Here is a 22,684-nt window from a genome sequence, read left to right as displayed (position 1 = left end):
CCTCGTCCACCCCGGCCTGTGTCCCCCTCTGCTTCCTTATCCTCCCCCTGCTCCTCCCCGAGTCTGTCTCCTGTCTGTCACCGGCTCTAAGGAAAGTTGCTTAGAGCAGCGTGCTGTCCGTGGGCTCATCCTGCCCCTACCCCGGGGTCCGGGCTGACTCGGTCGGCCTCGTGTGGGGTCACCTTGGTCCTGTCCTCACTGTCCACCCTCTGCCCTCCAGCCCCGCCAACTGCCCATCTCCACTGCACCCGGGGCCCCCAGAGACCACCTAGCGCAGACAGACTGCCTCCAGCATGCCCAGGTGCCCACCCTCTGGTTGGGTTTGGCTGGCAGCATGCCCGGGTGCCCACCCTCTGGTTGGGTTTGGCTGGTAGCATGCCCGGGTGCCCACCCTCTGGTTGGGTTTGGCTGGCAGCATGCCCGGGTGCCCACCCTCTGGTTGGGTTTGGCTGGCAGCATGCCCGGGTGCCCACCCTCTGGTTGGGTTTGGCTGGCAGCATGCCCGGGTGCCCACCCTCTGGTTGGGTTTGGCTGGCAGCATGCCCGGGTGCGCCCACCCTCTGGTTGGGTTTGGCTGGCACCCTCTGGTCTGGTTGGGTTTGGCTGGCAGCATGCCCGGTGCCCACCCTCTGGTTGGGCCTGGCACATGCCTCTGGTTGGGTTTGGCTGGTGGGGGGTCTGGTAGGAGGTCAGCGGGGAGAGGGAGAGAGAGGGCAGGATCTGTCCGCTCCCCCTCCCCAAGGCTGCGGTGGGCACAGCCTCACCTCCTAGCAGGGCCTGCTCTGCCCCCGCGGTCCCTCCCCTGCCTTGTAAATTGTCTGAATAAACCTCCTGGAATCAGCCCACCTGAGTGTCTTCTCTCAGGACCCTCGGGAGCAGAGGGTTCACAGAGCAAATGTTCAGATGGGCCCGCATGCTGGTCCCATCCCACATGTGCTTTTCTAGTGGGGTTCCATCGCCTTCAGGGAAAGGCCGGTGCTGCCAGGCACTTAGACCCAGGCAGGGAACACGGCGTGCCCGCCCTGGGGCCCCGCACTCGTGACTGATGGTGCGGCTGAGCGAGGCGGTGTGGCCTGGGCTCCCCCGGGTGTCCGTCCACCTGCGTGCCTCGTGGAACTTGCCGCACCCCCACTGTGCCCCTCCAGGTGTCCCCCGCCCCCTCCCCATCCAGGCAGGTCTGCAGGGGCGGCTGCCCACCGCCCCTCCCGAGCACCTTTGCCTCCTCCGGCTCAGCTGGGCGCCCGGCCTGGGGCCCAAAGGCAGGGCAGACGAAGCTTGGGCTCCGCGGGGCCCAGGGCGCCACCCGCCCTCTCCAAGCAGCTCTGGAGTCAGAGGGCAGGTGGCAGCTCCCTCCTGGTTCTCTGCTGTGGGCCTGAGACCAGTGCCTCCAGGCCCAGCGTGGGGCCTCTCCAGTGGCCCAGCCTCCACATGGCCCCCGCCTATCTGTGCTCCTGCGGTTCCCCAGAACCTCGGTCTGTGCCTCTGAAGGAGTAGGTCCCTTGCAGCCCATTTCCTGAGAGGAGACAGAGACCCCTGAGAGGTGTCACAGAGAGGTGACAGAGGCGCCTGCAGTCGCAGAGTCACAGCTTCCTGTGGGCAGCAGCTTGGGGCTTGGGGTGGGCAGCCCCACAGGTGAGGAGGGCTCTGTGCAGGTGCAAAGAGGGCACCTGGCCCTCCCAGGAGGCATGGGAGGCGGTGCGAGGATAGCCAGCCTCTCACTGGGCCTGGGAATGAGCAGGCCGGTGCCTGCAGAAGAGGGTGTGGGGCAGTGACACCCGCTCGGAGGACCCAGGCCTGAGCTGCAGGAGGAGTGAGGGGTGACTGAGCTGCAGGAAAGGGGTCTGAGCACCCATAGGGAGCTCCTGGGAGGCGGGGCGGGGAGGTGGGGGGAGCTGCAGGGGGCGAAGTGCTCTGTTTGGAGCACCAGAGCCGGTGCCTCCCTCAGGCTGGAGCCCAAGACAGAGGCCTTGAGGGGCGGAGGCCAGGAGCCCAGAAGGCCAGCACCGTGACCCTGAGGACGGAGGGGATCTAGCACCTCCCAGCAGGGGCCCGGACCACGGGAAAGATCTGGGGAGTCTGGGAGGGCAGCAGCTTCTGGGCCCACAGCGGAGGGCTCTGCCCGGAGAGGAGACGGAGAGCCAGGTCTGCGGGCCAGAAGGGTTCGCCAGAAGAGTCAGGACTTGGTTCAAACAGGCGAGTGGCTGCCTGGGCTTGAGAGCCGGTGCCCAGAGCCGGAGCCCGGCGTGTGAAGCCCCCGGCCCGGCCATCTCAGTGCCACGGCCGTGGCCCGGGTGGAGCTGGGCTAGCTGGGGACCTCCTGGGCACAGTGCCTGGCACCGCAGAGGCAGCAAGCCCTGGGCATCGTCTGGGGTTTGTGGTGCAGCAGGTTATGCGCTGCCAACAGCCTAGCCGCGGGCGCCGGACGGCAGAAACGGGGCTCAGGCTCCTGGTGAGACTCAGGCGTCCCCCTCCGCCGCGTGCAGACCCGTAAATGCCTGAGGCCTTGGCTTTGGAGCTGGTGGCCCCAGCTGGGCCCTCCTGGAAAGGGCTCTGGTGCCTCAGCGGGCAGGGGCTGGCCAGGGTTGGGCTGGTCCCCACCAGGAGGTCCAGACAGACTCAGAGGCGCCAAGCGCTGCCCAGGAGGCCTGGGTGTCCGGCCGGCGTCTGCCCTCTGAGGGGGGCCCCGGAGTGAGGGGCTTTTGTGTGAAGCTCTAGAAGTGACCGTAGAAACGCTGGTGAGTTGAGGGCCGCTTTACCCACAGCTTTCACCTTCTGCTGCCCGCCCCCCGGCACCCCCCCAGAGACAAGCGATTGCTGCAAGAGTGGAGGGAGAGCACCCAGGTGATGAGGAGAAGGCAGGAGGAGCCCGGGAGCCTGCCAGCCCCGCCCCCGCGGAGGAACCCGGTACGTGGGGGGCAGGGAGGGGGCGCCCGCGGAGGGGAGGGGGCGCCCGCGGAGGTACGTGGTGGGTAGGGAGGGGGACGACCCCTCGGAGGAACCCGGTATTTGGGGGGGAAGGGGTGCCCCCGCAGAGGGGAGGGAAGTGGTGGGGAGGGGGCATCCGCGGAGGAGCCCCGGAGCCCGGTAGGCGGTGGGGAGGGGGCCGGGCCGCGTCCAGGAACCCGCATGAAGGCGGCCTGCCTTGCAAAGCCCGTCAGCTGGCGGTCCTGTCCCTCTGCCAGCGGTGACCTCACGCAGAAAACAGAGACCACCAGCTCGTCCACCCTGTCCCGGGCTCCGCTGGCAGCAGCCCCGCTGCCCGGCTTCCCAGGAGCTCCCTGTGGGCGCTCAGACCACTTCCCCGAAGCTCATCCCTCACCTGCCTGCAGCTCAGGCCTGGGTCCTCCCAGAGGGGGAGTCACTCCTCTGCAGCGTCCTCTGGGGGGCTGTGCCGTCCTGGGAACCCCCCACCGGCCTCCTCATTCCCAGGCCCAGTGAGGGCTGTCCTCGCCCCCCACCCCACCCGGTCCCTCCCACGGGCCATCCCGAGGCCTGGCCGGTCCTCTGTTGTGCTCCCCAAGCGGCTCTGTCCTGGCGTCCAGGCCTCATCACCGGCTCTGCTCAGGGCAGCCTTGTGTCTGCAGCTCCGCACCCCTGCATGTGAGACCCCAGTAATGAAGTCACTCTGCCCCTGCCCAGGGCCCCAGGGCCCCCCTACAGCCCATGCGCTCTGCCCAGGGCCCAGCCCCCCAGGTGTGTCTTCAGAGCGGGGGTGGGGTTGGTCACCATACCCCTCGACCTGCACAGGCTCCCGGCTCCAGGCAGCTGCTGGCCAAACTGTGCGGGCACCCTGCCCCAGCAGACCGCCTGGGCCGGCCGTGCGGGACGCGCTGGCCTGTTGTCCCTCTGGAGTCCCTTGGCTTCCCCTGCTCCCTTCTGCAGGCACTAGGCCCGCCTGGGTGCTGATCTGGCAGCGGAAGGGCCCGAGATCCTGGGCTCAGGGCCCCCAGGCTGGACTCCGGTCCGCAGTCCAGGCCACGGGCCACGAGACGGGCAGCAGACCTCCTTCCCTCCCCCAGGGCCCAGGAGGCCCATTTCCCTCCACCTGCACCCCCTGCCCCCTGCCCCCCCGCAGCCTCTTCATGGCGATGAGGGCGCCCCCTCCTACCCAGAGCACAGAGGGGATCGTCAAGGTGACCCCTAGAGACCAGGACCCCACTTGGGCCTGGGTTTAAGCGTTGTCGTGGCCTTGGTGGCCATCGGATGGGGAGTTGCCACGAGTCACTTGTGCCTGAGTGCCCGTAACAGACCACGTGCCGTCTGGACTGTGTGGTTAAGCGCACAGTTCAGGGGCACTTAGCGCAGTCCCGGCGCTCTACAGGCACCACCTCGTCCATCTGCAGGGCCTTCCCGTCTTCCCAGACTGCAGCTCTGTCCCCGTGCAGCACTGGCTCCCCAGTCCCTGCCCCTCCCCACTCTCTGTCTGTGTCTGACTCCTGGGACCCCCGTGAGTGAGTGCACCCTGCATGTGCGCCATGACGGTCATTTCACTGAGCATCGCATCCTCAAGGCTTGTGGGCATCGTGGCCTGTGTTGAAATCCCTTCCTCTTCGGGGCTGAGTGATGTTCCGTGTGTGTGGATGGGCACCTGCTTCTCTGTCCATCCAACCACGGCCACTGAGTCGCTGCCACCACGGGGCAGCCATGACCCAGGGCGTGGTATTTGCGCACTCCTGGCATGTGTTGCTGGAGCTCGCTGCCTTTTTGCATGCTTCCCTCCAGCTGGAAATGACTTCCATGATGCTGTGCAAGAAGAAGCTTGTCCCATTCTGTATATTTTGTATTTTACGGAGAAATACGGCTTCTCGTCACTCCGTTACTAGGGTTCATAGCATAGGAACTGAAGAGTGTCTATAAATCTGGAGTAGCACTTTGCCTCCTGAGTTAAATGTAACAACACTGAAACTAAAAATAGGAAAGTACAAGCAGCAGTGTTTTTCATGGTCTAAAATAATCAAAGTCAAAGGACGGGGAGATTGTGACATATGTTTGTAACAAAAGGTTAATATCTAATATATAAAGAGAAACCACAAATAGATTTTTTAAAGAGTGCAGTAGACAAATAGGCAGAGGGCAGGACAGGCAGGTCGCAGGCAACGCCCGGGTGGCAGAAAACCCAAAGGTGACGCCCGCGTCTCAGTGCTCCAGCTGTGAACAGCGGCCGGCACTCTCAGCGGGCAGCCTAGAGAGATCGGGCCGCAGAGGGCCGGCTGCAGGCCGTCCGCTTCCAGGAGCACGTCTGGGAGAGTTAAAGACACTAAATTCTTGGGAGCCTTCCGGGGGCCTGTCTCAGAGAAGTAAAAGCAGTCGTGTGGCGGGCCTATAGGTGGGGAGCGCATTAGTGGCCCTCAGAGTCATCTACAGGGGCGAACGTAGGCAGAGCTGGGGCTCCGTCCACCGCATCCCCCGTCCCTGTGAGCTTGGCGGAGGGGCTGGGCTGGACTGGCCCACAGGGACACGGGGGCGCCTGGCCTCCCACAGCCTGCCTGTGGGCTCTGCAGGGGTCGCCTACGTCCTGTCCACCCCCTGCACCGGTCAGGAAGCTTCCTCTGGTCCAGGCAGGGGCCCGAGCCTCGTGACTCACCACCCACTTTTTCGAAAGTTGTGGTATCCTCGTTTTTCATGATGCTCTGAATCAAGCGGCTTTGTCAGTGACCTTAGAGTCCACGCACTGTGCTCTGGTAACAGCAACACAGGGCTAGGGGTGCAGCCGGAATCACACCCTTCACGTCTTAAAGGTAAAAGCAGGTGTCTGTGTGTAAGAAATGCCCATTGGACCTGGCGCTTGTTTGGGGGCTACAGCAGAAGGGCCTGACACATGGTGCTGTGTGTGCAGCACCCCACCCCCCAGGCAGGAGGTTCCAATTCCGATTCTGCTGCGTCTGTGGCAGCTGTCCCAGTGAGGGTAGGGGGATGGGGGGATGGGGAGTGGAGGGGAGAGGAGAAGCTTGCCGGCTCCTGCTCCCCCCACTCCCCAGCCTCTCCCAGCCTTAGGCTCCTTCTGAGGTCAAGCAGGTGCTGCTGGGCTGGAGATGGTGACGCAGGCGGCCGGCCTGGTGACCCACTTAGAGGTGACCTGGCAGATTAGCCCTGCATGACCCCCCCGCCGCCCCGGCACCCCACCCAGCCTGCTCCCATCTGAGACTCACCCAGTCCCTGCAGCAGCCATGTGCCCCTACACATATGCGGATACACTCTCACACTTCGCACACAGACACATTTGCACACTTTACACAGACACACTCACACAGTCCCTGCAGCAGCTGTGCACCCTGACGCAAACACACTTGCACACTTTACACACACAGATGCACTCGCACACGTCACGCACACACTTCATGCACACACAAACCACACACACACACACACACACACAGTCTCTGCAGCAGCTGTGCACCCTGACTCACACACATGCACTCATACACTTCACACATAGACACACTTGCACATTTCACACACACACACAATCTCTGCAGCAGCTGTGCCCCCCAACACACACACACACACACTTGCACACTTCACACACACACACATAATCTCTGCAGCAGCTGTGCCCCCCAACACACACACACACTCGCACACTTCACACACACAGACGCACTCGCATACTTCAGATGCACAAGTCTAAGCTCCCTGGGCTGGGGCTCCAGTGGGAGGCGAGGCAGCTGCAGGCAGCGCCGGGCGACGGCTCTGCCGTGTTGCCACTCGCGTCCCAGTTACAGGGCTGCAGAGCCCCCAGCTTGTAGCCCTGACGGCAGAAATCTTCCAGGTCCCCGCCAGGAGGATAACTGCTGCAGGATGGCTGGAGTGGGGGCGCGGGTCACCCCAGCAGAGCAGCGAGAACACACCCCAACAGCAGGGGGCCAGGCACCTTCAGGAGCGCAGGGTCTGCGTAGAGCCCAGAGCACTGGGCGTCCGTGTGGGAGCCAAGGAGGTCAGGGCACACACAGGAGAGTTCCACCCAGGCATCCAGGTGTGGCCATCATGAGGAGGAGAGAAAAGAAAGTTCCGGAACAGAAAACCCAGTAGACAGGGAACAGGAATCAGGCAGGACAGAGGATGGCCACTGTGGGGAGGCGGACGAGCAAACTCAGATGAAACACACCAGGCCCCAGTGGTCAGAAATCCAGGGCAGATGTCCCCAAGCCCCAGAACTGATTCTCTAGCATTCAGAGTGCTGTTCACACACACTTTGGGTAATGCCCTAACCTAGACGTTTGAAGGAATTTGTTGTTTTCGAGATAAACGTCAGTGGTCTGTGAATTCTTTTCTTGTTTTATTTAATTTTTGGCCGCACTGGGTCTCGGTTGCTGGGTGCAGGCTTCCTCTAGTTGCCGTGAGCTGGAGCCACTCTCCACTGGCGTCCGAGCTTCTCGCTGCGGCGGTTTCTCTTGTTGCAGAGCTTGGGCTCTGGGTGTCAGGCTTCAGGAGCGGTGGCTCTCTGGCCTTTCAGCACGTGTGGCACACGGGCTCAGTTGTCCTGTGGCATGTGGACTCCCCCTGGACCAGGGATCAAACCCGTGTCCCCTGCACTGGCTGGTGGACGCCTATCTGCTGTCCCACCAGGGAAGGCCTAAGCAGTCCGTGAATCCTTAGAGAACCACGCAGCCTTTATCCTGCCCTCCTTGGCCCGTGCACAGGGCCCCTCCGCCCAGAAGAACCTGTCGCGGCTGCTTCTGGGGAGGGCGGAGAAGATGTCCTGCTGGAGATGCCGGACGGTCACCGTCTGGAGCTTGTGGGGTCCCTGAGAGCAGTCGGGGCTCACCGGCCTTGGATCGGGTGGCAGGAGGCTAGTCAGGGGACACCCCTAAGCCCCAGCTGTACCTGCACACGTGTGGGGGCCGTGAGCTCACGTGGAGCCACAGGGGTCCGTCTCTGTCAGAAGAGCTGGCTCTGCTGCTTCTGGCGTATTTTCACAGTCTGTCTGCCGGTTTGTCGTGTCCTTGATCCAAGCCGATGAGTCTGTAATTCAGGTTTTCTGACTGCAGGCCTTCTTCGGCTTTCCCCACACTGAGTCAGGCGTGAGCCCGCACGTTAGCTTGACTTAGTGACGGAACACGGTCAGGTGTGTGGTGCCCACGCCCGGGCCGGGCCCACGTCCTGCGCTGTAGCCTCGCCCCCCCACACCCCGCGCCGGCCGAGGGTTGGGACCCCAGCGTGAGGGGCGCGAGCGTGCTGTGCCTGGCAGCTGCCTTGGCATCAGCGGCTGTTTTCCAGAAAGGCTCTTGCTGCGTCTTCCAGGGGGCAGCAAAGATTGCCTTTGCCACGGACCCGAGAGAGAACAAGAAGACACCGAAGAATTCGCCTGGAAAAGCGACACAAAGCAAAGAGAAGCCGCTGTAAGCACGTCAGGAGACGAGGTCGGCAGCCTCCGCGGCAACCGGGCGCGAGTCCATCCTCCTAGACACGCCCCTTCCGCCCGCCCCGACCCCGGCGGTCCCGGCCCCTCCACGGGCAGCAGCTCTGGTCCGAGGGCCCTGGAGGAAGGTGGTTGTGCTGTGACCTGTGGATGGCAGAGGGCTCGTTCCTCCGTTATCCTGGAAATTGGGAAAGTGTCACGGGTCCATCAGTGGGTTAAGGCAGCCATATGGGGGGGTCTGACCTGCAGCTGAGGAGTTGGTGGGGGGTGCTTGCAAATCTGGGATCCCACGTCGCCCCCGTGGCCCCTTAGCAAGCCCAGCCGGCCATATCTGTGCACAGACACCCCGCCCCGTGGGCAGGACTTCCCAGGAGCTGGGGTGTGAGATGAGGGCAGTCAGGCCCCTCGCCATGGGGTCTGTCCTGAGGACTCAGGCAGCCACTGTGCTAGGGGGGTTCTCAGGGCCCTGGCAGGGGTGTGCCCCAGGGTCTACCACCCTCCCCATCTCACTCCCGACGTCCTGTGGGGGACGCGGCCCCGGGCCTCGCTGAGCAGACCCGTCCAGCGTCACCCCTGAGGCCGTGCTCTATTGCTCTCTGAGGGATTATTAAAACCGCGCGTTCCCACTGGAAACAGACACCCCCTGCTTCACCAGGCGCTGATGCAGTGTCCTCGGTGTGTAACGTCTCCCACGAACCTGAGGCTTTAAAGCAGAGCAGGTCCAGCAGGAGGGGGCGCGGGAGGCGGCCTGTCCCCTGTGGGTGGGCGCCCGAGGCAGGGGGAGCGGCCCCTCCCGGCCAGGGGGACAGAAGTTGCTCCAGGGTGGGCGAGCGAACAGCTCCGTCCCGCCGTACCCTGTCCCCGCAGTGGTCTCCGAGGGCAGATTCTGGAGGAGACGCTGAAGCCACAGACCCAGCAGCTGCACGCGCGGAGGAGCAGGTTCCGGGGGCTGGCACCCCTCGAGGACGTCGGGAAGGCCGCCCGGGACGCGGAGATGGTGACTGTCCATTGAAACCTGGAGGGAGCCACACAGGCTCTGACCCTGGGATTTGGGAGGGCAGGAAGGAAGCGGAAGCAGCGGGTCCTGAATGGAGGAGCCCAGGGATCTCCCTGAGCCTGAAAACACAGGCCCCGGGGGCAGATGTAACCCGTGTCCTGAGAGAGGGGTCTGGGGGAGGTAAGGGAGTGTGGGAGGTGGGACAGAAGGGAGACCCCTGCACGATCCACGCCGGTCCTCTGACAGGAGGGGGCTGCTCTGACGCTGACCCCCTGGCTACCTCATTCTCCATCTCACCATTTCCTGGTCCAGCCTATGCGGGGCAGGGGGCGGGGGGAAGGGAGACCCCCAGCACAGGGGGCTGAGGCACGCGGGGTGTGGGGGTGAGGGGAGACCCCCAGCAGAGGGGGCAGGCTTGTGGAGTGGGGGTGGGGGAGTGGAAGGGAGACCCCCAGCAGAGGGGCAGGCTTGTGGGGTGGGGGCAGGGGAGTGGAAGGGAGACCCCCAGCAGAGGGGGCAGGCTTGCGGGGTGGGGGTGGGGGAGTAGAACGGAGACCCCCAGCAGAGGGGGCTGAGGCTTGTGGGGTGGGGGTGGGGGGCGGGGGAGGGAAGGGAGACTCCCAGCAGAGGGGGCAGGCTTGCGGGGTGGGGGCGGAGGGAAAGGGAGACCCCCAGCACAGGGCGCTGAGGCTTGCAGGGAGGGGGCCCTCCCCTTGGGGGGCGGGAGCGGCTCCAGGCCCAGGGCACCGGCTCCGCCCCCACCGTGCCTCTGCGTCCAGGCTGACCTGAGTACCTCTCTGTCCTGAGGCCCGGAGGCTGCACGATGAAGTACTGAAGCTGAAACTGAGGTCGGCCTTGAACAGAAACCACCAGTGTGCTGCCCTGCCCAGGAGCCTGTCGCTCAGGCCGGCTGTGTCCCGGCCTCAGAATATATTTTTTAACCCAAAGTATTAAGAATTTGAACACCTTTACAGACACTACTGATGGCGTCTTCTCACCTGGCGCAGAGCCTGAGGGCCTGTGTCTCCATCCTTCCATCCACACATTCTGAGCCCGAGGGGGTCCGAGCTGCATTAAAGGAGAAGGTGGTGCTAGGCACGCGGCTCCGTGTCCATCGGTCGATCGTGGGCAGAGCGCGGTGTAGGCACCTGCGCCTGCCCTCAGGCAGCCTCCCTCCCCTCGGGGTCCCCCACACCTGCCCTCAGGTCCCCCCACCCCCTAGGGTCCCCCACTCCGTGGAGGCCCCCCCACCCTGCTCACAGCAGGCCTGGAGAGCCCATGACTGCCTGCCTGCAGTGGGGTCAGGGGTCCCGTGAGCGGTGCCCTCCTCCTGCCTGGCTGTGTTGCCCCTCTCCCCAGGGGCTGCCCCCTGCCCTGCCCCAGACCTGTCCCAGACCCCCGGGGGGCCATCACTCAGTCACTCGACTTAACCTCTTTTGCTGGCTGAACATGTGATGACGTGAGGTGAAGGCTTGATCTAGAAAACACCTTTGATTCTAACTGACAGATACAGGATGACTCAGAGTCTCGATTTCTTCTTGTGTCAATTTTGATAGATATGTTTCTCAGTGACTTTTTTCATTGCATCCAAGTTGTCTGGTTTATCAGCATAAAATCCTTGGTAATCTTCTCATTCAGCATTGTCTCGGTCGCTGAGGACCTGTAGCGTTTCCCCTCTCATTCTTGATGTGATGCCATCCTCCTTAATCTTGCTAGGGATTCATCACTCCTATTAGTACTTTTGAACAATCACCATTGGCTTTGTCGAGGTGCTATTGCATTTTCTGTATCCCTGGTTTCTGTGCTCCTTTCCTCTGCTTTTTGGGTTTGGTTAGTGCTTGGAGGGAACTTTCCCATTTCATTGCATGTGTCAGAAAGGAAGAAACATGGAAAATCCGTACCTGGGCTCCCAGCTCAACAAGCTAGATGCGTCAGTTACTTGCTGCTATATAACAAGTTACTGCAAAACAAAGCAGTTGGGGAAGGAGGTAAATAACAAATAATTGTAGTGTGTGTTATTATATAGTATGTAAGCGAAAAGCAAAGGAGAAAAGGAAAGATATAAGCATCTGAATGCAGAGTTCCAAAGAATAGCAAGAAGAGATAAGAAAGCCTTCCTCAGCGATCAATGCAAAGAAATAGAGGAAAACAACAGAATGGGAAAGACTGGAGATCTCTTCAAGAAAATTAGAGATACCAATGGAATATTTCGTGTAAAGATGGGCTCGATAAAGGACAGAAATGGTATGGACCTAACAGAAGCTGAAGATATCAAGAAGAGGTGGCAAGAATACACAGAAGAACTGTACAAAAAAGATCTTCACGACCCAGGTAATCACGATGGTGTGATCACTGACCTAGAGCCAGACATCCTGGAATGTGAAGTCAAGTGGCCCTTAGAAAGCATCACTGCACTGCGAACAAAGCTAGTGGAGGTGATGGAATTCCAGTGCAGCTCTTTCAAATCCTGAAAGATGATGCTGTGAAAGTGCTGCACTCAATATGCCAGCAAATTTGGAAAACTCAGCAGTGGCCACAGGACTGGAAAAGGTCAGTTTTCATTCCAATCCCAAAGAAAGGCAATGCCAAAGAATGCTCAAACTACTGCACAATTGCACTCATCTCACATGCTAGTAAAGTAATGCTCAAAATTCTCCAAGCCAGGCTTCAGCAATATGTGAACCGTGAACTTCCAGATGTTCAAGCTGATTTTAGAAAAGGCAGAGGAACCAGAGATCAAATTGCCAACATCCGCTGGATCATGGAAAAAGCAAGAGAGTTCCAGAAAAACATCTATTTCTGCTTTATTGACTATACCAAAGCCTTTGACTGTGTGGATCACAATAAACTGTGGAAAATTCTGAAAGAGATGGGAATACCAGACTACCTGACCTGCCTCTTGAGAAATCTGTATGCAGGTCAGGAAGCAACAGTTAGAACTGGACATGAAACAACAGACTGATTCCAAATAGGAAAGGGAGTATGTCAAGGCTGTATATTATCACCCTGCTTATTTAGCTTATATGCAGGGTACATCATATAAGCTGGACTGGAAGAAGCACAAGCTGGAATCAAGATTGCCGGGAGAAATGTCAATAACCTCAGATATGCAGATGACACCACCCTTATGGCAGAAAGTGAAGAGGAACTAAAAAGCCTCTTGATGAAAGTGAAAGTGGAGAGTGAAAAAGTGGGCTTAAAGCTCAACATTCAGAAAACTAAGATCATGGCATCCAGTCCCATCACTTCATAGGAAATAGATGGGGAAACAGTGGAGACAGTGTCAGACTTTATTTTTCTGGGCTCCAAAATCACTGCAGATGGTGACTGCAGCCATGAAATTAAAAGACGCTTACTCCTTGGAAGAAAAGTTATGTCCAACCTAGATAGCATATTCAAAAGCAGAGACATTACTTTGCCAACAAAAGTCCGTCTAGTCAAGGCTATGGTTTTTCCTGTGGTCATGTATGGATGTGAGAGTTGGACTGTGAAGAAGGCTGAGCGCTGAAGAATTGATGCTTTTGAACTTCGGTGTTGGAGAAGACTCTTGAGAGTCCCTTGGACTGAAAGGAGATCCAACCAGTCCATTCTGAAGGAGATCAGCCCTGGGATTTCTTTGGAAGGAATGATGCTAAAGCTGAAACTCCAGTACTTTGGCCACCTCATGCGAAGAGTTTACTCATTGGAAAAGACTCTGATGCTGGGAGGGATTGGGGGCAGGAGGAGAAGGGGACGACAGAGAATGAGATGGTTGGATGGCATCACTGACTCGATGGACGTGAGTCTGAGTGAACTCTGGGAGTTGGTCACGGACAGGGAAACCTGGCGTGCTGCGATTCATGGGGTCACAGAGTCGGACACGACTGAGCGACTGAACTGAACTGAACGTCTGAGAAGACTCTTGAGGTTCCTTGGACTGCAAGAAGATCAAACCAGTCAATCCTAAAGAAAATCAACCCTGAATGAAATTCACTGGAAGGACTGATGCTGAAGCTCCAATACTTTGGTCACCTGATGTAAAGAGCCAACTCATTGGAAAAGACCCTGATGCTGGGAAAGACTGAAGGCGGGAGGAGAAGGGGACGACAGCGGATGAGATGGTTGGATGGCATCACCGACTCAATGGACGTGAGTTTGAGTAAACTCAGGGAGTTGGTGATGGGTGGGGAGGCCTGGCGTGCTGCAGTCCATGGGGTCGCAAAGAGTCAGACACGACTGACGACTGAACAGCAACATGTTCCTGTTTTATGAGTTTCGTGTTTTTGTTCCTGTATTCTTCCCTTGCTGTTCTCTGATGTTAAATTTTTTTTAATTTAAAATTATTTGGGGCTCCCCTGGTGGCTCAGTGGTAAAGAATCTGCCTGCCAGGGTAGGAGACACGGGTGCAGTCCCTGGCCTGGGAAGATTCTGTCTGCATCGGAACAACTAAGCCCATGAGCCGCAAGCGTGGAGCCTGAGCTCTCGAGCCCAGGAGCCCAGGCTGCTGAGCCCGTGTGCCCCAGAGCTGAGCTCCGTGGCGAGAAGCCACGGCAACGCGAAGCCCCGGTTCACCACAGCCAGAAAACACATACGCAGCAACGAAAACCCAGAACAGCCAAATAACTGAGTAAGTAAATAAAAATTATAAAACGTGCAGGTCATAAAAAAAAAGGCAAAACTTCATGGACTAGGAAAAAGAGCATCAATAAAACAAGTTTTCAAAACAATTTTTAAACGTTTTTTGATGTGGGCCATGTTTTTAGTCTTTATTGAATGTTTGTTACAATGTTGCTTCTGATTTATGTTTTGATTTTTTTTTTGGCCCCAGAAGCATGTGAGATCCTAGCTCCCTGACCAGGGATCCAAACCACAGTACTTCCATTGCAAGGCGGATTCTCAACCACCTCACTAACCAGGGAGGTCCCTAAAACCATTTTTTTTTTAGAAAATTATTTTAAAATTTTTATCTGGGGAAGCAGAGAGGGAAGAGAAGGGAAGCTGTGGGGTCAGAGGACACAGGGAAGAAAACACACGTCTGATTTTCCAAAATGAAGAGAGAAGGTAAAGGATCGTTAACTCTTAATGGGATGCAGGGCACGGGGAACTTGAGATGAGCAGCGAGGAGAGTGGAGGGAATCTCAGACCAGCAGAACAGACAGACGAAAAGATGGAAGGGGATCAGCATCACACTGAGCTTTTTTGGGGGTGTCGGTATCACCGTTTATCTTTTAGATTAATTTTATTGGAGCACAGTTGTTTACAGTGTGTTAATTTCTCGTGTGCAGAAAGTGGATCAGCAACATGTGCACGTGAATCCTCTCTGTTTTGGACTTCCTTCCCATGGAGGGCCTTCTCGCCACAGGACACCGGCAGGGCTCCCTCTCGTTGTTGCTGTTCAGGTTCCAAGTTGTGTTCAACTCTTTGCAACCCTATGGACTTCCACACGCCAGGCTTCCCTGTCCTTCACCATCTCCCGGAGCTTGCTCAAACTCACGTGCACTGAGTCAGTGATGCCATCCAACCATCTCATCCTCTGTCGTCCCCTTCTCCTCCCACCTTCAATCTTCCCCAGCATCAGGGTCTTTTCAAATGAGTCAGTTCTTCACATCAGGTGGCCAAAGTATTGGAGTTGCAGCTTCAGCATCAGTCCTCCCAATGAGTATTCAGGGCTGATCTCCTTCAGAATGGACTGGTTGGATCTCCTTGCTGCCCAAGGGACTCTCAAGAGTCTTTTCCAACACCACAGTTCAAAAGCACCAATTCTTCGGTGCTCAGCTTTCTTTATAGTCCAACTCTCCCAACCACACATGACCACTGGAAAAACCATAGCTTTGACTAGATGGACCTTTGTCAGCAAAGTAATGTCTCCTTTTTAATATGCTGTCTAGGTTGGTCATAGCTTTTCTTCCAAGGAGCATCTTTTAATTTCATGGCTACAGTCACCATCTGCAGTGATTTTGGAGCCCAGAAAAATAGTCTCTCACTGTTTCCATTGTTTCCCCATCTGTTTGCCGTGAAGTAATGGGATCAGATGCCATGATGTTAATTTTTTGAAGGTTGAGTTTTAAGCCAGCTTTTTCACTCTCCTCTTTCACTTTCATTAAGAGGCTCTTTAGTTCCTCTTCGCTTTCTACTTTAAGGGTGGTGTCATCTGCATATCTGAGGTTATTGATATTTCTCCCGGCAATCTTGATTCCAGGTTGTGCTTCATCCAGCTCAGAATTTCACATGATGTATTCTGCATCGAAGTTAAATAAGCAGGGTGACAATATACAGCCTTGATGTGCTCGTTTCCCGATTTGGAGTCAGTCTTGATCCATGTCCAGTTCTAACCAAAGTTCTAGAGCTTCAGCATCAGATGTATTTTATACTGAGTAGCGTCTGTATCGGAGAAGGTGATGGCAGCCCACTCCAGTACTTTGCCTAGAAAATCCCATGGATGGAGGAGCCTGGTAGGCTGCAGGCCATGGGGTGGCTAAGAGTTGGACACAACTGAGCAACTTCACTTTCACTTTTCACTTTCATCCATTGGAGAAGAGAATGGCAACCCACTCCAGTGTTCTTGCCTGGAGAATCCCAGGGATGGGGGAGCCTGGTGGGCTGCCATCTATGGGGTTGCACAGAGTCAGACACGACTGAAGCGACTTAGCAGCAGCAGCAGCAGTATGTGTATGTCAATCCCAACTTCCCAGTTCATCCTGCCACTGCCCACCCTTCTCCCTTGGTATCCACATATTTGTTCTCTATATCTGTGTCCATTTCTGCTTTGCAAATAAGTTCATCTGTATCACTTTTCTATTCCACAGTTAAACAATACTATATGATTATACTGAACTTGCTAATGCTGAGTTGTTCTATTATTTAAAAAAACAACCCACCATCTGACAGTCTTTGACTTTTATGCTGTGTCTAAGTCATTCTTACAGCAGAGTGATTTTTTTACGAAGGTTGAGACGTGTGGAGTTTGACTTCCAGGTGGCATTAGGATCTGGTCCTGCCGCGGCTGGGAGACCCCATGCAGCCTACAGAGGCCACGGATGGTGGCGGGGGCGGGCAGCTGTATGTTGAAGAGCAAGTGTGTGTGGCCGCTCCTGGGTCACCGGGCCTCCTCAGGCCAGTTCTCTCGTCACTACCCATCTCCCCAGTGCGCTCCGCGGTTCGTGGTCCCCTCATGTGGCCTCTGTGGCGGGTGCCTGGCCCTCTTAAGGTTTCTTGGGGCTCGCAGAGGCCCCCAGGCCTCCCCGAGGCTCAGGCCGCGAACCAGCACAGCACGCGTCCCAGTGTGCCCTGCATGGACTCCATCACAGGCTGCCCAGCCCTCTGCTGTGCGGGGCCCTGTGCTCCCCTTCTGCACGCCTCTGGGCACCGCCCAGGAGAGGCCAGTGCAGGAGGGCTTCTGGCATGTCAGGGCCACGGCCCAGCTGGCAGACATCCGCGTGGACACACAGAGTTCAGATGGGCCCGCGGCTCCCCGCCATGTCTGCCTCACCTCCAGGTCTCGGTTCCAGCCCCTCCCGCACCTGTTGGTGGCCTTCTTCCCACCTCTGCTCTTGTGGGGGTGGTGGGCACGTCCCCACCGAGCCCGCCCTCCGCCCCGGGCAGGCAATGGCCGCCCGTGGGGGCTGCCCCCGGACTGGAGGTTGATGCACTGAGCTGACCTCCGGCCCCCAGTCTGCAGAGGCAGAGCCTGTGTCCCCGGGGTCCTACGTGGGGCTGTCTTCTCCGGGGGCTACATCACCAGCTCTGTCTGGAGCCAGGGGGTTCCCGGCCACGGGTGCCAGTCTCCCCGGATCAGTACTGGCATTTACCCCTCCTGGCCCTTCTGTCCCCAAGCCCTTGCTGCCCGTGGATTCTGCCCCCAGCTGTGGTCTCTTCTTTCCCGACTCTGTGCTCACTGCCGGGAGACGTTTGTCATTTGCATCTCAGCACAGTGTCCTCCTCACTGGTCACTGATGGAAATTTCCCCGGGGGGGTCGGGGTGGGGGGGTCCTTCACTGTCGAGCCCTGGAGGTTTGACGTGGGCGCTGTGCTGGGCCGCCTCCTCCTCCGCCGGCCTTGCTGGCACGGGCTCCTGTGTCAGCTCCTGCGTCAGCTGGCCAGAAGCTGGCTCCCCGAGGTAGGGCAGGCTGGCCCCCCCTGACCTTTGGGGCGGCGCTGTGGACCCAGGCGCGCCCCTCCCCTCCTGCGGCCCCGCCCCCTCCCCTCCTGCGGCCCCGCCCCATTTCCTGGCACTTCCGTGGCCTCAGTTCCTTCTAGGCCTCGCGGAGAGAGGAGGGCAGGGTTAGACCAGGCCCACCCCCGAGACATGAGCAGCGGCTCCCAGACTCTGGCCCGCTGTCCTCACCGCTGCCCTCAAGGCGCGCTGGGGGCGGCAGGGGGGGGTTCGGGGGGTGGTCTGCATCTGACTCAGGGAGGCAGGCCGGCAGGCTGGCCTGGGCTGAGGCTGGGAGCCAGGGGGAGGCCCCTCCCCAGGCGCCTCATGGCCGTCATGTGTTCATTCTGCCTCTACCAGAGCACGCCTGGCTCCCCAAGACCCGCCTGGGACAGCAGCTCTCACTGCCCAGAAGGGGCCGGGCTGCTGGGGGCGGCCTGCTCCTGGGATTCGGAGCGTGTGCGGGCGGGGCGCCACCCGCCGTGTCATCGGTGTGTCCAGGTGGGGGACGCCCTCCGTCCCTCTTTCGCTTGGCCCGCCCGCCCCGGGCTGGTGTCCGCTCATTCCTCACCCGCAGTGCACCCCCGGCAGGCCTGACCACCCGTGTCTCGAGCTGGCCGGCCGGCCCCGGGCAGGTAGGGGGAGGAGCATCCCGCGGAGAAGGCGGAACCCAGGCGCAGGGGGCGGGGCGGGGCTGGCCGGGTGTGTCCGTCTGGGCGATCCGGGCCGCGGCGGCCTGGCCAGGCGGGGCGATCGGGACCGCTCGGAGGCCTGGCCCGGGCCTGCTGCGAGGTCCCCTGCAGGTGGCGCCGCGGGTCGGACGCGGACCGGGCCCCAGGGCCGCAGGCCAGCCGGGTCCTGCCTCGCCCGGAGCGCAGCCGCTGGCTGGGGGCGGGGCCACAAGAGCAGCGCGCCTCCCACTGCAACGAGACCCCCGCATCCCAGCTGGTACACAGTCCACGAGCTGCGACCCCCGAGTGGAGGGCCCGAAAGGAGTACCGAAAGGGGCGGGTCCGGCCCCTTCCTCTCCCCAGGAGCCTGGTCAAGCCCGCGGACACGCCCTTCTTTCGCCTTGGGCTGTCCACCGGCCGGCCCAGGGGCGTCATCCCGCGGCCCGGCTCCGAAGGCCGTGGTGTGCGGGTGTGGCCAGAACCTGCGCTCCGGGTCCTGTGGGCGCAAGTGAAGTCCCGGGTGCTCACTGGCGTCTCGAGGTGGAGTGCGGACCCAAAGTGGACACACATCCTAGCTCGGGGAAGCTGTGCCTGTTGGGGGCCCTCCTCTGGCCTAAGGGCAGAGGTGGAGTGTCCTCAGGCCCAAGTTGTGCAGCCCGATCCCCCAGAGCAGGGAGCCCGCTGCTCTGGAGAGATGAGCAGTCCTGGGCTTGGGGCTTCCTGTTGCTGTTTCCTGCCTGCATATCCCAGGGGAGTGTTCCCTCCAGCTAGGAATGGCTGGTGATGGTCTCCAGGCAGCCTGAGGCCCGCGCAGAGCAGGGCTCAGGGAAGAACTGCCCACCCCACCTTGCACAAAACCATCAGCCTCCATTCCTTCTCTGAGAGGGCTGAGCACCCAGCAGTAGGAAGCAACTGGGCCTTTCCAAACTCTGCCCCACCCCCGCCCTGGGCCCCATGTCCTGTGCCCTCTCCCCTGCCCCCCTAGCCCTGTGCTGGGTTGGGGTCAGGGGGCTGGGGGCCCTGGGTTCTCAGGCCTCTGCAGGCACTTAGGCCCGGGTGCAGAGGGGCCAGGTCACAGGGCAGGTGGGTTACAGGAAAGGCCTCTAAGTGGGACCAGACCCCCCTGCCAGGGCCCTTCAGCATCTCCACCGGACCAGGCTCAGTACCAGTGGTGGGGTCGGATGATGCACAGGAGCTGACTCAGCTACAGGATGTACTGCTGGTGTTGGTGATGGTGGAGATGGTGGTGATGGTGGTGGTGGTGACGGTGGTTACAACAGTGGTGATGAAGAGGATGATAAGCAGATAACTCTTATAGACTCATTACTAGGGGCTGGTGCTGTGCTAAGTACATCATGTATAATAAATAACTCATTTAATCTCTACAGCAAGCCCATCTTGTAGGGCTCCCACATTCCAAATGAAGACACCAAGGCACAGGGGTTTAGGCAGACTCCCCAAGGTTGCACAGCAGGACCCCAGCCCTCGGGCCCGAGTTCATGCTCCTAACCAACTCTGTGGTGGACCCTCCAACGGAGTCTGGGCAGGTTTGTTTGCAGCCAGGCCTGTGAGACGATGATCACCGTCATCACCCACAGAGTGGGCTTGGAGGCTCTAGACCCGACCCTCCAGGCTGGTCAGATGGAAAGAAATCAGTCTTACAGACCCAGGGCTTCCAGGTTGGAACGGAACAGGATAACTTTCCAATGGGCTTTGCGGCCTACAGGGGAGATGATGACAGCCACGAGGCTGTGCTCCGGCCTTGGGCCTAGGCAGGTGGTGGTCAGCGGGTGCTCGGTGAAGTCCGCGTCCTCACTCAGGCCCTAGTCTCCTCCTCCCAGCCACTAACTGCCAGGACTGAGTCGCACCAGGAGTGTCCGGGCCCCTCCCGGCTCTCACACCCTGGCGCTCCGGGCACTGGCTCTGGGGACCCATGGCTCTGGCCTGAGGTCCTTCTGTGACCAGCCACCTTGGCTCCACCTCAGAAGCACTTGGCTTTGGGGCTGGGCTGCAGGAGGCTCGCCTGCCAGGCTGCCCAGGGGAGCTTCAGTAAGGAAGTGGGAGGAGGCCCGGGCTTGAGGTGGGGTTGCGGGGGCAGGGCGGGGCACCAGCCCAGCAAACCCACAACAGGCCATTCCTTCCAGGCACAGGGAGGCCTCGGGGAGTCTCCCACCTCATAGGAGATAGAGGATGACAAAGGCGCAATTATGTTCCACGGCACACAGGGGCTCTCCTGTGGGTGAAGGCTGGAGGGTCACCCTGAGAGATGGGGGCACTGGCAGGTGGTCAGGGAGTGAGGGGTCAGGCTGACACATGGTGGGTCCTGGGCTCGTCCAAGGACCAGCGCAGGACCTCGGGTGAGGCCGACACTGAGGCAGCCACTGCCTGGAGCGCCTCTGTGGCCCTCCTCCCGCCAGCCTGAGGTCACCCGACTCCACCCTAGTCTCCTGCCCGCCTGCAGGCCACCTCCCTGCCCATCGGGCCAGGCCTGCCAGCCTGGGTCTTTCTCCTGGCACCCTGGGCAGACCAGGCCAGGGGCCGGGTGCCGGGCAGGCCTGGCAGTGGCTGTGTGCCCACAACCAAGGAGTGACAGCTTTAGGGCAAAGTCCAGAGACCTGGGGAGAGGCTCCTGGCCCAGCTCCCCTGGGTCAGAGCCACTCGGAAGCTCCTCCCAGCCCCAAGGGGCCTTCAGCACCAGGCAGTCCGGGAGGGGGCCTGGAGGATGGGGCGCGGGTGAAGACGAGGTGGTGGCCTGGAGACCCCGGGGTTGATCAGCCGCTCTGACGGACTCTGCATTTCAGCCAGGGTGTTGGGAAATTCCACAGGCCTTCCAGAGACCAGGAAGCAGCAGGGGAGCCCGCAGGGAGCTGGCGGGCGGGGCAGGTCTGCCCAGTGAGGTCCTGAACAGCGACCCTTTAAAATGCAAATCGATTTGCCAGTCAGCTGACTCTCCTTTCTCTATCCTACCTTGTGGAGACAGGGTTTTTAAAAATGGCTTCCACGCTCACTTAAAAATACCTGACACGCGGACAGGCTGGGTCCCAGGCCGAGAGGAGGTGGGGCGGGCCACCCTTCTCTCAAGTCCTGTCCCCTCTCAGCTCCACGACACTGCCCCCTCGAAATTGGGAGCTCCAGCGTGGTCCTTGGCCCCCCCACTCCAGTGCCCCCCAACACACACCACTGCCCCATCGCTGCCCCCAAAGCCCAGCACATCCTCGGGTGTATCTGCCTCTCCATCCCAAACAGCTGCTCCTGCTGACACCTGGAAGTTACCCCAGAAGCCCCCTTCCTCACCCCAACCCCAGGCCCCTTTCAGAGGCTCCCCTCCTGTGCACCCGCACACCCAGCGCTCTAGCCCTGCAACAGACTCTAGGGCCCCTTCTCCATCAAGGGGAGGCCTGCTGGCGTCTCTATCTCTGCACACCTCCATCTGCACACACTCCCCCGTGCACACACTGGCACGCTCCCATCGGGGGTGCCCCGCCAGCTTGAGCTGACTCACACCAGCACTGCCCAGTTCCTGGTGCTGTGTCCCTGGTGCCCGGGAAGGGCCACGCCCAGCAGGCGTCTCCAGCACTCTGGCGCCTATGCCGAGCCAGCGGGCAGCCTCCGGTCAGGCCCCCTCCCGGGGCCAGCAGGGGTCCCTGTTGCCTGGCCTTTCTTCTCCAAAGCAACCATGCCCAGCTCCGGAGACAGCAGGCTCCAGAAGCCGGGGGTGCGGAGAGCAGTCACGAGGAGGGGGCCGCGGCGGGCACTGCCCGACCCGAGGACTCCTGGGCGAGGAAGGGGCAGGCAGGCGCCTCCGGGAACCCAAGCCTCAGACCACCCCGAGGGTGCTTGGGGCCGGACTCTAGCTCCCGGGCCTCTATCCCCAGCCCGTACAACGCAGGGCGGTGTGGCGCTGCGAGGTCCAACTCCTCCCAGCCGGCTCCCCGCGCAGCGATGCCGCCCGAGGGCGAAGCCGAGCGGCGCCGCGGCGGCCCCACTGTCCGCGGCGGCGCCGGGGGTGGCGGCCCCGGCGCAGGTCCGAGCCTGGCGGGCCTTGGCCGCCTCAGAGGGGCGGGGCCGGCCAGAGGCGGCGTCCGGGTCGTCACGACAACCGGCCGCCCGCCGGTTGCGGGTGCCCAGTCGAGCGCCGCGATCCCGGCTTTGGGTACCGGGCCGGGCCGCGCGGCGCTCGGGGCAAGGTCACTTGCAAGAGACCGGGTCCTGGGGGCGGCCCGGGGGCCCGAGCCGCGTGCGGGACGCTCAAGTGCTCTGCAAAGTCGAGAACGGGCACCAGGCTGAAGGCTCGCCGGAGCGGGGCCCGGGCGGGGGTCCCGCGTCCGCTCCGCGCCGCATCCCCAATCCCCCAACCCGCGGCCGGGCTGGCGCGCCGGCGAGCCCCGCTCTCGCTCGGGAAGGCTGTCCTTCCCATTATGACCAGGCCGCGTGGCGCCCTGACCGCACCGGGGGTCGCACAGAACCCGCTCCCCGCGGCCATGCGACTTAGACTTGAGGGCAGATCACTCTCCCTCAGCCCGCGG

General features: G+C 60.4%; 1 protein-coding gene across 11 annotated transcripts in view; it reads left to right on the top strand.

Moving 5' to 3' along the window:
* LRRC27 (leucine rich repeat containing 27) overlaps positions 1-16,343 on the top strand; it is a 32,239-nt gene extending 15,896 nt beyond the window's left edge. For 6 of the 11 annotated variants that reach the window (XM_070363246.1, XM_070363252.1, XM_070363249.1 and 3 more), the window contains 4 exons: positions 2,763-2,904; positions 8,242-8,339; positions 9,227-9,356; positions 10,164-16,342. In XM_070363246.1, coding sequence (XP_070219347.1) covers positions 2,763-2,904; positions 8,242-8,339; positions 9,227-9,356; positions 10,164-10,310 — 517 coding nt within the window. In that variant the 3' untranslated portion in view covers positions 10,311-16,342. Of the gene's footprint in view, positions 1-220; positions 552-2,762; positions 2,905-8,241; positions 8,361-9,226; positions 9,360-10,163 lie in introns of those variants that run through there. The other 5 variants (XR_011462726.1, XR_011462725.1, XM_070363247.1 and 2 more) reach the window with 5 other exon arrangements.
* Positions 16,344-22,684: the final 6,341 nt, after the last annotated feature.

This window comes from Bos mutus, chromosome 26, assembly GCF_027580195.1.
Source record: "Bos mutus isolate GX-2022 chromosome 26, NWIPB_WYAK_1.1, whole genome shotgun sequence".
Taxonomy (NCBI): Eukaryota; Metazoa; Chordata; class Mammalia; order Artiodactyla; family Bovidae; genus Bos; species Bos mutus.
This window is presented reverse-complemented; position numbering and strand designations above follow the sequence as displayed.